The 14,813-nt window shown below is 37.9% G+C and overlaps 1 protein-coding gene across 1 annotated transcript in view; it reads left to right on the top strand.

Annotated features, from left to right (window-relative positions):
- COL25A1 (collagen type XXV alpha 1 chain) overlaps positions 1 to 14,813 on the top strand; it is a 429,426-nt gene that overhangs the window by 311,460 nt on the left and 103,153 nt on the right. Inside the window, exon 8 of the mRNA XM_063107468.1 lies at positions 14,410 to 14,469. Coding sequence (XP_062963538.1) covers positions 14,410 to 14,469 — 60 coding nt within the window. The remainder of the gene's footprint in view (positions 1 to 14,409; positions 14,470 to 14,813) is intronic.

The following is a 14,813-nucleotide window of genomic DNA, read 5'->3' as shown; positions in this document are numbered from 1 at the left end:
ACAATTGATCAGGCTAGTTCTGATTAATATATAAAGTTTAAATCATAAAAATAAGTTTATTTTTAATTACTATAAACTAGTATGATTATAATATATAATTCAGATCGCCATATATTTAGACAGGGCATTTCCCAGAATAGGATACATATGCAAATTTTATTGTTCACAACCAAATTTATTGCCCTAAATTCAAAACTTACTACTCTTTCTATAATCTTTAATTCTTTTAAAGGGATTTTTGTCATCAACTTTGGGCTAGGCTCACAATGCCTTCTTGAAACTCTCAAAGCCAAATGTGTTTCATAATTTAGAGATTTTAGGAATTAGAAAGCTAATATTGTTTATACACTGCATATTGTCTGACACCCTTAGAGAGGCCTGAGACCTATAATCAATCCATAAGTAGCCTCACATCTATTCAAGTAAGCTTTTTGCCACCATGTGAGTTTGCTGCAAGCTTAGAAAAACTTTAGTTAAAGTTATGAAAAAATATTTTATCTTCAGGGACCTTGGATTTTAGAATTGCACACAAAGGATCGTGGAGTGTGTCTTGGTTTCAATCTGTTCTCCATAACTTTGCCAGATTGGTCTTCCTCAAATCCATGTAAGGCATGGCACCTTTGTTGTGCAAAAACTTCTGTGGCTGCCCACTAGTTCCCTCTTTGAGCTTCTTTTAACACCCCCCCACATCTATACCCTATCAACTTCTCTAGGCTCTTCGCTAAAAAGTGTGTAATCATCCCAGCCAAACTCACCGGCATTTCCTGAGTACACCTTCTATCTCTTTGCTCACCGTATTTCAACTGGAAGACCTTCTTCTAGAGCCCCAAGTCTACACTCCACCTCAAATACCATCATCTTGTTTGTCCACACCTGTCTCAAATTCCACATTTATGGGAGCCTAATTCATTCCCCAGACAGAACATACTTAAGTACTACCTATCCCTCTAATTAGAGCACTAGGTTAGTATATTTTCCATTTAAATTGATGTTCATGTGATAATTCCCCCTCCCCACTAGATGAAACCCTACAACTTTTTTTTACTAGGCATGTGCATGTACTCAAAAGACATTTGTTACAGAAAAGAAGGAATGTTTTAGTTAATCTCTCTCTAGTTCTCAGCAATCTGACGTCCTACAGGAGTCCTAAAACCCATAGTCATTGCCTTTGCCCTTATCCTGACCTTGCCCAAGTAAAGAACAGAGTCTAAGTCTCAGGGGAGAGTGCCTAGGACAGGACCTATTCTCTGTATTCCAAGTGTCAATTCAGTATGTCTTTAGAAAAGAAAACTTTATTTTCTATTTGGTTCTGGTATTCGTCTTGATGATACTATCAGAAAGGAAGCATATCAGTGCCCTCTGACAGTGGCCAGCCACCAAGGGTCTCAAGGGCTACTCCATTCTGGAGGTCTAAACTTAAGTGTCATGGCCCTGAGGAAGTCCTCCTCACCTGACCTGGGTTAGGTCCCCTTCTATGGACTTTCATAGCTTTTGTTTTGTTAACAGTCATCATCCTCACTTTTGAGATATGAATCTCAATCCAAAAATTTAGGTGAGTAAGAAATATGACTTAATTTTCTCAAGTATGAGTACATTTTGTAATGATGAATATGCCAACTACCCTGATTTGATCATCACGTATTGTACACAAATGCTGATAATCAACTGTACTTCACAAATATGTATAATCAATTATGTTTCAATTGAAAAAAAAGAAATATGACTTAATTTTCCGTAACAACTTGATTTCTGAATCCGAGCCTCCACTCTTTGGAGATGACCGAAAAACCAGACAGCTGTCTTCTTAGGATTTCCAAACTTTCATCCTCCTCTAGGACTGTTTCACTGTCCCTGGTCTTTGGTCATCAGTCTACACAGTTTAGGGCTAAGGAGACAGTGTGGCTTGACTGGTCTGCATGGCCCTTCATCTACAGTGTGTCATTGCTGCATCTATGGGGCATGGGAATCTTCTGCCCTTTCTGTGCTATGCCTGGGGCAGGGGAATCTCCTACAAGGGGCCCACGGTCCTATCCATCTAGACATGTCACATAGCTATTTCCTCTTTGAGGTGTTATTGCCTCCCAGGAGGTTTTGCTGGGAAACAGGGTTTAGGACCCCTCTGCTCTTGGAATACACAGATCTCTTTCCTCTCTTCCACTTTGGGGGTGCATCTTTCTAGATATTTTTGTTTTCTAGCAATGTTGTTAGACAAGTTTTGTTTTTCACCTCCCTCCTCATGTTTCTTCTGAGGCAGTGAGCAGTGGGCCAAATAAGAGCTTGATTGTGGGGGGTAGGGGCAGGGGTAGGGGGGACAGAGTAAAGGAAATGGAAAATACAAGAGAAAAAGGGCACAGATAAATATGTCAAAAGAGATCCCAGCCACATTTGAAGTTGCTTATTTAATGTCTGCCTTTCTCAATTATGCTTCAAGTTCCATGAGGCGTGGGATAAAGACGATCTTCTTTACCTCTCTAGTCTCAATGTTCAAATATTGCCTTGCTTATAATATGATCTTGTTAAATTCTTCTTGAATAAATGAATGAATAAATAGTGGAATTCAGAGACTGTGAAGAATTTATGAAAAATATAATGGTTAAGAGGGTAGACACTGGAGCAGATGGCTAGGGTATGAATCTTGGCTCCTCTGCTACTTATAGTTAGGTGGGCAAAACCTTTCCCTCTTCCTGCCTCAAATTTCTCATCTGTCCAGTGGTTGGTGTGAGTATTTCTAAAGCTCTCAGGAAAGTACCCGGCATATAGTAAGTATCATATGAGTGTTCACCACTGTGATTGCCATCATCATCACCATTATCATTATTTATTATTTAAATTATTTTTAAGAAACACTAAGACAGGACTGCTGGCATGATGTTCATTTAGAGAAAATAGCTTTGATCCAATTATGACAAATAAATGTAAATAAAATTGATACAATTTTACTTTTCTCCATCTTCCCAGACTGTGAGGCTGTTTTATTTTTCTCCCTCATATCTTGTATCTATATTTCTCTGATTCCCTCAGGCTGAGACAATGCTTCTTCAGGAATCCTACCTCTTTTCATTGAGTCTCATGTTTTATTGGCCTTTCTTATTTGTGTGTCATTAGGAAACACTTTATAGCAACTCCCAGGATCCCTTAATAGATCATAAACAAGTAGAGTCTTTGGCTCTACACATGTAGTTTAGACAGTTTTTCTTATATTTTGCACTTGCCAGTACTGAAGTCTATCTGCCATCTTTCTTATTCACAGGTCTTTTGTAGTTTGTCTTCATTTACTTAGAATTTTAGTAGCTATGGTATTTAATGACCTGCGTCGATAGTAAAATTGCACTGTTCTCTTTCTCTTAAAAATAATTCATAAAATTCACATTAATCATTCACATATAAAAAGATAATTCCTGAAGTGACTAGGGTTAATATTTATGAGAGAAGATAATACACTGGAGTGCAGGCAGCCCTCTGCCAGACCAGCAGAGGGCAGGTAGCATGCCCAGAGACCTCAACATCTGCAGGCAGCCCCACCAGACTAGCAGACACTGCTGCCACATGCGTGGTGAACCAGAGCCACTGCCACAGCCACTTCTGCCACAAGGGAAGCTCACTGCCACAGCAGCAGCCACCACTACCATGCAGGCAGCCCATAGACCACTTGACTGCACTGACAAAGGAGAGTCACCAGCGGAGCCCATGGAAAGAGGTGAGAAAGCACAGACCCACAACTTAGTGGCCCAACCCACAAGGGGAATTATGCTGCTTACGATGTAGCATACCTGGTAGTGGGAGGTATGTGTGCAGCCCACACAACTGCTATGATCCAGGGACAGACACAAACACAACCACCCAAGCATGCAGAAACCAGGGTACCCAAATAGAGTAGGGAAGAAAATTCCCAGTCACTACCAACCCATCCCCCAACCAGGGGTAGCAAGGACCAGAACAAGCCTCTGCCTATAGGAAAGAAGAAAGAGAGCCCCTGCCCAGAGTCACCCATTCCAGCCAAGGAGCTCCAATATACGCCAGTGCACCCATCAGCATCATGGGAAGCTAGCTGGGTTACCAACAAGCCTGCACAGAGTCACCGACCCTGCCAAAGAGTGACAGGACACCTAGTTGCTTCTTCCAAGAACTGGAGAGCTTGTTCATACCCCTGACGAACCAGCACAGTGTCACTAACTTCAGCAAGAATCACTAAGTGCCCTAGTGCCTATGCCGTGGAGGCACTCACATGCAACTCCAACACTGAATGTGGCTGGAATACCCACATGGAGCCTAAACTACTGCCTCTACCTGGAACCAATACTAAAACACACTACTCAACTGTCAATAAAAAACACATCTAGAAGAGGAAGTCTCTCTCCTCAAAACCTGCTCCAGAGTAATAGAAGAAGCAATGCTCTATCAAATGATCAGACATCAATGTAGACATACTAGAAATATGAAAAAACAAAATATGACACCACCAAAAATATAATCATTGTCACATACCAGACCCAGTAGAGCAAGAAACCCTTGAAATGACTGAAAAGGAGTTCCAAGTAACAATCTTAAGGAAACCCAATGAGATAAAAGAGGACTCAGTTAGTCAACACAATGAAATGAGAAAGAGTATCCAAGATATGAAGCAGGAAATTTACAAAGAGATTAATACCTTAAGAAAAATGTAGCAGAACTCCTAGAGATAAAGGATTCATTAACAAAATAAACACAACTGAGAGCTTAATCAGTAGGTTAGAGCAAACAGAAGAATTTCTAATCTTGAAGATGGTCTCTTCAAAATAACTCAGGCAGACCAAAAAAAAAGAAAAAAGAAAAAAGAAAAAAGTTTTTAAAAACTTAAGAAACCCTAAGAGAGCTAGCAGACAACCTTAAGCATACAAGCATCTGAATTATGAGTATTCCAGAAGGGGAAGAGAAAGGTATGGAAAACCTATTCAAAAAAATAATAGCAGAAAACTTCCCAGGTATAGGGAGAGACATGGACCTTCAGATGCAGGAGGCTCACAGATCTCCAGATGTAATCCAAAAAGATCCTTTCCTAGGCACATTATAGTCAAACTGGCAAAGCTAAAAGATAAAGAGAGACTCTTACAAATGGCAAGAGAAAAGCATCAAGTCACCTGTAAGGGACTCCCCATCAGGCTAACAGCAGATTTCTCAACAGAAACTCTACCAGCCAGAAGAAAATGGGATGATATATTCAAAATACTAAAAGAAAAAAACTGCCAGCCAAGAATACTATACCTAGCAAGGCTGTCCTTCAGAAATGAGAAGAGAAACAGTGAATTTCCCAGACAAACAAAAACCACAGGAGTTCACCACCGCACAACCAGCACTGCAAAATAATCCTCAAGGAAGTACTGCCTCTGGAATCTGAAAAATGATAATCACTACCACAAATACACAAGAATAAAACCCACTGGTAGAATAAAAATGCAAATGAGAAAGAGAAAGAAACTATGTCTTACATCTCAAAAAACCAACAAACACTGAGCACAGTAATTAAAGGGGAAGAAAGGAACAAAAGGTATTCAAAACATACAAATGAAAATTGATAAAATGCTGGGAGGGAGACAGTTCCTTTCAATAACAGCCCGAAATGTAAATGGATTAAATCCCCGTGCAAAAGATACAGACTGACTGCTTGGATTAAAAAGCTAGACCCAACTATGTTGCTGTCTTCAAGAGACTTACCTCACCTGTAAAGACACATACAGACTCATAGCGAAGGGAAGGATAAAGATGTATCATGCAAATGGAAACCAAAAATGAGCAGGAGTAGCTATTCTTATATCAGATAAAATAGGTTTTAAATAAAGAACCATAGAAAGAGATAAGGCCATCATATAGTGATAAAGGCATTTATCCAGCAAGAAGACATAACAATCATAAATATAAATGCACCCAACACCAGAGCACCCAGATATATGAAGCAAACACTATTGGACCTAAAGAAAGATAAGTCCCAATATGATTAACAGTTGGGGATCTGACCACCCCACTCTCAGCTTTGGACAGATCATGTAGGCAACAAATCAACAGAGAAATGGGGTTTAAACTACACTGTAGCCCAATTGGACCTGGCAGATATCTACAGAACACTTCATTCAACAATTACAGAATATACATTGTTCTCATCAGCACACAGAACATTTTCCAGCATAGACCACATGTTAGGTCACAAATCAAGTCTCAACAAATTTAAAAATCCTCTTAGACTGCACCAGATTAAAACTAGAAATAAAAAACAAGGGAACCTTTGGAAACTATACAAATACTTGGAAAGTAAACATGCTCTTGAGTGACCTATGGGTCCAAGAAGGAATTAAGCAGGGAATACAAAAAATTTCTTGAAACTAATGAAAATAAAGACACATCATACCAAAACCTGTGAGATACTGCAAACACAGTGCTAAGCGGGAAGTTTGTTGTAATAAACACTTATATCAAAAGAATAGAAATATTTCAAGCAACCTAACACTACACCTTAAAAAAAATCTAGAAAAACAAGAACAATCCAATCCCAAAATTAGTAGATGGAAATAAGTCATTAAGATCAGAGCAGAACTAAATGAAATAGAGATCCAAAAAATGATTCAAAAGGTCAATGAAACAAAAATTTCTTTTTTTTTTGAGAAGATAAACAAAACCATTAGCAAGGCTAACTAAAAAAAGGAGAGAAGACTCAAATAACAAGAATAAATGATAAAGGAGACATTACAACCAATACCAGAGAAATACACAGAACCATTAGAAACTATTTTAAACAACTGTATGCCAACAAACTTGAAAACCTGGGGAAATGTATAAATTTCTGGACATGTACAAACTCAAGAAATAGAAAACCTGAACAGACCAACAGCAAGCAATGAGATTGAAGCAGTAATTGGCAACCTCCCAACAAAGAAAAATCCAGGACCAAATGGCTTTACAGCTGAATTCTACCAAATTCTCTTTTAAAAAAGAATTAATGCCAATTCTCTTTAAACTATTCCAGAAAATTGGATCAGAAGCCTTTCTCCCAAGCTCATGCTGTGAGGTCAGCATCACCCTGATACCAATACAAGACAAAGATACAACAAAAGAAGAAAACTACAGATCAGTATCTCTGACAAATGTTGACATGAAAATCCTCAACAAAATATTAACAAACAGAATACAGCAACACATCAAAAAAATTATGCCATGATCAAATGGGATTCAGCCCACAGATGCAAGGATGGTTCAATATATGCAAGATAATAAATGTGATATACCACATCAACAAAATTAGGAAAAAAACCATATGGTTATCTCAATAGATGCAGAAAAAGCATTTGACGAAATTCAACATCCCTTCATTATAAAGACTCAGCAAATTAGGTGTAGAAGGAAATTATCTCAACATAGTAAAAGCCATATATGACAAACCCACTACCAATATTATCCTGAACAGGAACAAAGCAAGGATGCCCACTCTCACCACTCCTATTTAACAGTATTGGAAGTGCTAGCCAGACCAATCAGGCAAGAGAAAGAAATAAAGGGAATCGAGATTGGAAAAGACAAAGTAAAGCTGTTCCTGTTTGCAGATGACACTATCTTATGGGTAGAAAAGCCTAGAGAACCTACAAAAAAAACTCTTAGAGCTGGTAGATGATTTTAGTAAAGTTGCAGGATACAAAATCAATATGCAAAATCAGTAATGTTTTTACGCTCTGATAATGAACAAGGAGAAAAAGAAGCCCATTTGCAATAATAACCAAAAAAATAAAATACCTAGGAATAAACTTAACCAAGGAGGTGAAAGATCTCTACGACAAGAACTACAAGTCACTTGCTGAGTGAAATTAAAGAGGATTCACAAAGATGGAAAGACATTCCATGTTCTTTGATTGGAAGAACCAGCATTGTGAAATGTCCGTACTATCCAAAGCAATCTACATATTCACTGTAATCCCCATCAAAATACCAATGACAACAACAATCTTCACAGAAATAGAAAAAAAACTATCCTTACCTTCATATGGAACAACAAAAGACTCTGAATGGCCACAGCAATCTTGAGAAAAAATAAAAAATAAAAAAAAGAGGCATAACACTACCTGACTTCAACTTATAGTACAAAGCTATAGTAACCAAAACAGCATGGTCCTGTAAGAAACAGACACTTGAACAAATGGAATAGAATGGAGAACCCAGAAATCAACCCACAGACTTGTAGCTAACCGATCTTTGCCAAAGGCAACCAGAACATACATTGGAGAAAAGATAGTCTCTTCAGTAAATGGTGCTGGGAAAACTGGACATGCATATCTAAAAGAATGAAACTAGACCTGTACCTTTCACCATATACCAAAATCAACTTGAAATGTATTAAAGACTTAAATAGAAGACCTGAAACTATAAAACTACTAAAATAAAACATAGGGGAAACTCTTCAGGAAGTAGAACTGGGCAAAGACTTTATGAATAAGACCCCAAGCACAGGACACAAAAGAAAAAATAAACGGGATTATATCAATCTAAAAATCTTCTGCATGGCAAAAGAAATAGTCAAGTGAAAAGACAACCTACAGAATTAGAGAAAATATTTGCAAACTATGCATCTGCTGAGCGTTAATATCCAGGATATACAAAGAACCCAAACAAGTTAACAGTGAAAAAATAAGTAACCCAATTAAAAAGCAGGCAAAGGAGCTGAATAGGCATTTATCAAAGGAAGATATACAAATGGCCAATAGACACATGAAAAAGTTCTTAACATCACTCAGCATCAGGGAAATGCAAATCAAAACTGCACTGAGAGATCATTTCACCCCAGTTAGAATGGCTGTTATCATAAAGATGAAGAATAACAAACACTGGTGAGGATGCGAGAAAGGGAAACCCTCCCACACTGTTGGTGGGAATGTAAATTAGTGCAGCCATTATGAAAAATAGTACGTAATTTCCTCAAATAACTGTACATTGAACATAGAACTGCCATACGATCCAGCAATCCCACTGCTGGGTATATTCCCAAAAGAATGGAAATCATCATATCGAAGGGATACCTGCACTCATGTTTATCACAGTTCTATTTACAATAGCCAGGATTTGGAACCAACCTAAATGTCCATCGACAGATGACTGGATAAGGAAAAATTTATACACGATGGAATACTACTCTGCTGTAAAAAGGAATGAAATTCTGCCATTTGCAGCAACATGGATGAACTTAGAGAAAGTTATGCTAAGTGAAATGAGCCAGGCACAGGAAGAGAAATAGTGGGAGCTAAAAAATACAACAATCACAATAATTCGTTGAATTTTCAAAAGGAAAGAACAGAACTGAGGCTAACTCAGATGGGGGAGGAGAGAGGGTTAGTGCGAAATTGGTAAAGGGCCACAAACAATGATTACAGTGTGTAAGGTTGAATATACTAATTATCCTGATTTGGGTATCACATATTGCACACAGGTATTAATATTCAAGGCTGTACCCCATAGATATATGCACAATCAATTATGTTTCAATAAAGAAAAAAAATAATGGAATGGAACTTAGATTATCTATAAAAGAGAAAATAAGTTTTTGAGCCAGTTGACATTATTATATTTAGTTACAGAAGGCTAATTCTTTCCATAATTAATACACAACCTTTCCCATCAGTTATAAATTCTGATCTTCACAAGCTTCAATTCTCATATTATTTGGTTGTTGAAAGGATTATTTTAGCTATTTAGCTTCATGTAGTTGATTTTTCTATTCTGACTGAGAGATTATACCATCTACTGAAATATGGAATGATTTAGCAGCAAATTTCTTTCTCTTAATTTTTTTTCTTTCCTTTTTAGCTTTCTAACAGTTCCTGCTGTCAAACTAAAGTTATTCTTTTACCTAAATATTTTTTCATTCTATTATAATATTTCTCCATCTGGTCTCTGTTAGCTAGAAATTAGTTTATCAACTTTGAGGGATATTTATCTTTATTTTTGCTGCACACATGCTCACTGTGATGGTTTTGTTTTAATGCATGATATATTTTGGGCAAACAGAATCATGATAGTATATGCATTATGGAGAAACTTGGAGATTTCATGTTTCAGCATAATGTGCATTTTTTCTTCCAATATGATTTGTTATTGGGGCCCCTCGAACTCTTTATAATTAAAATAATTGTTTCTCTTTTTATCCATACCTCTACAACCTCAGGAATACTCCCTTGTACTGATCAGTGAGTATCCATTGTCAGTGACATAGGCCATTGTTAACCTGTTCTTGCTAGGAGTCAGCTATGTGCATTTATACATAATGAATGATGCAATAAAAGTGAAGTCAAGTATGTGCGCCTGTCGCTCTGTGTCATTTCCCTGTATAGAATTTTTGTGAGGAGAATTAGCATTGTTTCTGCTTCTGCAACCATTCTTTATCTATCCTCTTTTAGTTGCCTCTTCTGCTCACTCCTTAAATCCAGGTCTTTCCAAGGGTCCTTTCCTAGGTCTGCTCTCTCTACAGCCTCCCTGGGTTACTCAGATAGCCCCGTGATTTGTGATTCTCACCTTTCTTCTGACTATTTTATATGCATATCCAGTTGTTGCCCTTGATTGTCCATAGACATCTCCAATCCAGCAATCCCTAACTGAATTCATCATCCGTAACCACCTATCTGCCCCAGAAAATCCTCTTTTATTCTAGTGTTACCATCCTCCCATTGCTTAAATTAGAGACCGTGGGCCATTCTTTGCTCCTTATTCTCACTTATGTTCTCAGCCATCTTAAAAGTCCTGCGAATTCTACTTCCTTAACATCATTCAAAACCATCAATTTGTCCTGCCTCTATTTCTAAGACACAGTCCCACCACTAGACTATTGTAACATCTGCCTGAATGATCTCTCTGTCTTTGGCTTTTCTCTTGCTCTACCAACCTCCAGCTTCTGATTCACCTGACTTGGGAAGTCTTCCATGGCTCCTCAAACCTGGCATTAGGTGCAATTTTATTTTCTTTGTAGCTCCTCTGCTTCACCCCCATAATACTTCTCATTCCACATGATTACTGCCTGCTTATTTCCTCCTGTTTCCCCACTAGACATTTAACCCTGTGAGCTTGGGGTTTGCTCACCATTCAATTCCCAGGGCCTACCACAGTGAGTGCTGCACAGAAGACACTCAGCTAACACTTCTGCTGTAGTGTTGAGTGTTAGTCAATTTTTGATATTTAAATATAAAATAAGTAGAAAGAAATTAGAAACACATAAATTGCATAATGACAAAGTCTGAAATTAGAAGACCTGGATTGAATTTCTGGCTCTATTATTGCCTTACTGAATACTTTTGACAAAGCACAAAATTTCTCACTATAATCATAACACTCATCATTACTGCGTATACAGTAAAAATGACCATAACATGTTGAATTTACAGCCTCCAAGTAGTTAGATTTTTTTATAGATTATTTATTTGCTCAATATTTCTTTGGAGTAGGCTTGCATCTTTTCTTCTAGAAGGAAATGAAGAGAGATATATTCCTTCCTGTAATGATGTTGAAACACTGATCCTGAGATGGTTATCTACTTTACAGAATGTCATAAAGATTCATTCAGTTGTCTGAGATTTCATGCTCTCAGGAGGAAAAACGCGTTGTATAAGGTAGTTTTACACTCCTGTACATCCAATGTCTTAAGAATTCCAAATATTTGGGGGATGAAAATATGTACAAATTACTTCAGTATTTTAGCTTATTCCTGAACTCTTTCTTCATGTTTTTCTGGAAACACATTTTTTTTCCACACCCACTCAAACCATCTGTGTACCAGGCAAGTTTTCTGAGATGTAAAACCAAGTGAAATATGTCCATTTCATTTATTTAGAAAGAACTATGACTAACCATACCATGGAAAAAAAATGACTAGTTAATGAAAAAGGGCATTCTCTGTATGAACAGCGAGGGAACCCTGACAGTTATGGCCACACAAAGCCATGTCGTAGAGATTAGTATCAACACCAGTGCTTTTCAAACTAACCCTCCAAAGAACTCCTGCAAGAAGCAGAGAGACAGTGTCTACCTATGATCTGGAGGGAGCCCCTGTGAGATGGGGTTCTTCACCACTATCAAATGGGAAAATTTTTTTAAATTTATGCAATATTGCAACATGCTCCATAATATATTAATGCTTGCTTTACATAAAATGTTTTAAATTATTTACCATTAATTAAAATGGACTTTTTGGGAAGATGTACCATATTTATTATTGCCTTTTCATACTCCCCAGAACACTGGCATGAACCCTGAGGATTACTTTTACCCCAGTTTGAAAAGCACAGGGTGCTGGGATATTGCAGCACAGGTCATGGGGTTTTTGTTAGTATTTAAGAGAATCCTTCGACAGGTACCGTTTTTACTTTAATGCATGCACCCTCCCGAAGACTGTGCCCGGCTCACTACTTAAATCTGTAAAATGTAGCTCTAAGCACCTAATTGGTAGCATTTTCACAGATATGATGACTGAGGAGTATAAGATCAGCTTCCTCAACTAGAGATTTTCTGTTTGAGGAAAAGGATCTGTCTGAGGTGAAAATGACCTATTCACTTCCCTCTTTTGATTTCATTAAAATTGTAACCTCAACTGAGAAATTATAAAATTTAACGCTCTTTTTGTGAACATTTTGAAAATCTGATCAAACAAAAAGCTGGTCATGCTCTGATCTGAGTACAAGAAGTGACTTATTTGTACATTCAGATTTCAACATTTGTAAGACCTACCATCTGTGCTACTAAAAAGTTTTTAATTTAAAATTATTTTGTATGATAATCCTGCTTCAAGTGACATTATGATTTATCATCACTAGTCAAGATTCTGATTCCACATAGACTTCTTGTTTGTATCTGTTTTTGTTCTTTGTTACATAAATATAAAGTTTATATATAAAATTCTGACTGTGTAATATAGGGCTAATGAGTCACAGATGGAAAGATGCTGGCACTTTACCATCTAATAACATTTTAAACTCATATTCCATAGTAAAACAAAAGCAAATTGTACACATCTGTTTTCCAACTTGTAGCATTTCTCAATTTGTGCAGAGTTTATGTTTAATGGACTTTTACTTAGGGAGAAGAAAAAGAGGACACAGGTCGCCTTGAAACTACCAACCACTTAATAGCCTTATCAGAACGGATTTGGCAAAAGGGATAAGGTTTCCTCCGCTTTGCTTCCTGAGAAGTCCTGGCTCTAAAGCATGAGAACCAAAAGCATGAGAATCAAAGGCATGAGGCCTGAAGAAATGGCTTCATACTGCAAACCTAATTCTATTGGCTCTCTTAAAAAGAAAAATATATCTCTAATATGGGGAAAACAGGGAGAAAAATATTCACAAAATCTGTGAAATTAAAAACCTAGAAACTTCCTGGCCATTCCTAGAGATATCCTCAAAGTAGATTTGGGTGGAAAGAGGGGAGGGCAAGGAGGAGGCCCGCAGAAACTTAGGCCACGTCTTGCTGTGGTGCTGTTTATTTATTTGTTACATTTTATTCAATTAGAAAATTGAAATAGAAGGCTCCAATTTGACATGTTGTTAGGAAAGAAATAGAACAAAGGCAAAATTTCTCTCTCAGACTTATCCAGTTGATAACGCCTCTGAAAACGAGCTAGTACAAGGTATTGAAGTACAAGTCTCTAAACTCTCTCTCTATTTTTCTTGGTTAAAGAACTCAAAACCACTTTTCTGCTTTAAGGGGTTGTGTGAACTGTCAAATTCCTTTGGAAAAGTTATGTGACAGAAGTGATTACTGCAGAGCGTGACCATAAATCCCTCTGACATGAAATACACATGTTATAAGAGACAGATTTCCATCCACCACCTCTGCAGGAATTCCTGAAACAGCAGAGACCTGAGATTTATCCTATGATCGGAAAGAGAAATTTTGATATGTGGGTGGTAAGACTACGTTTTGTAAGGCGTACTGTATTTATTCTGAAGAGTACTTCTGATCTGATGGTAAAATTCTGTTAACTGTTATTGTCCAAAAACGAATTAATACATGTATTGTATGTCCTGAGTTACAAACAGAATATTAATAGAGGGAAATTAGAGTGTTGTTTTCATAACAATGTCTGTTTTTATCTCCACTTTGTACTAACATTTTGTAAGTTTCCAGAAATGTTGAGTAGCAAATTGTTCACACCTGTGTATACACAGATCTCATTGTACCTGCCTCAAGGGGCAATTACAATGAGTTCTTGGTGTCACCATTCCATGCTTTAAAGAATGGTTGATTCCCTTGGGGGCCTCTCACAACTAACTTTGTTGTTTATGGTGTGTCCAACAAGACAAGACTTACAGCCAGGAAAGGGAGGCGTTAGGCAGGTGCTTGTTTTGTTTGTCCACCAGTGCAATGTCTGTGTGACGTTTTGTGTCGTGTTGTTTTGGTGCTGTGCTGTGTCCATAGGGGCTGCCAGGCTTCCACACAGTTGCTGCCCTGCACAGTAATCAGATCCTCACCGTCAAGGTTTGTGGTTGACACCCATGCCTGCTCAGTCAGAGCTGCAATCAGCATAAGAGTGAGCAAGAACTGTTCAATTGGCTTGCCGAGCCCGGTTGCGTCCTCTCATCCTACACATCAAGAACTGGGCACCTGGGCCCTCACCTACATCGGTGAGGTCAGATATATACTAAGAGGGTGTATCCTGAGGACACTCGAGAGGAGGATATTGAGGTCAAGCAGGTACAGTGAAGAGCAGCAGGCATCACTGTCTAAGACTGTGCCACACCTCAGTAGTTTACTTTGCATGCATTCTAATGCTCTGTGGTATTTTCCAGTCAATGAAATAATCCTAAGCACTCTGGACTTTG

Source organism: Cynocephalus volans, chromosome 9 (genome assembly GCF_027409185.1).
Source record: "Cynocephalus volans isolate mCynVol1 chromosome 9, mCynVol1.pri, whole genome shotgun sequence".
Classification (NCBI taxonomy): domain Eukaryota; kingdom Metazoa; phylum Chordata; class Mammalia; order Dermoptera; family Cynocephalidae; genus Cynocephalus; species Cynocephalus volans.
This window is presented reverse-complemented; position numbering and strand designations above follow the sequence as displayed.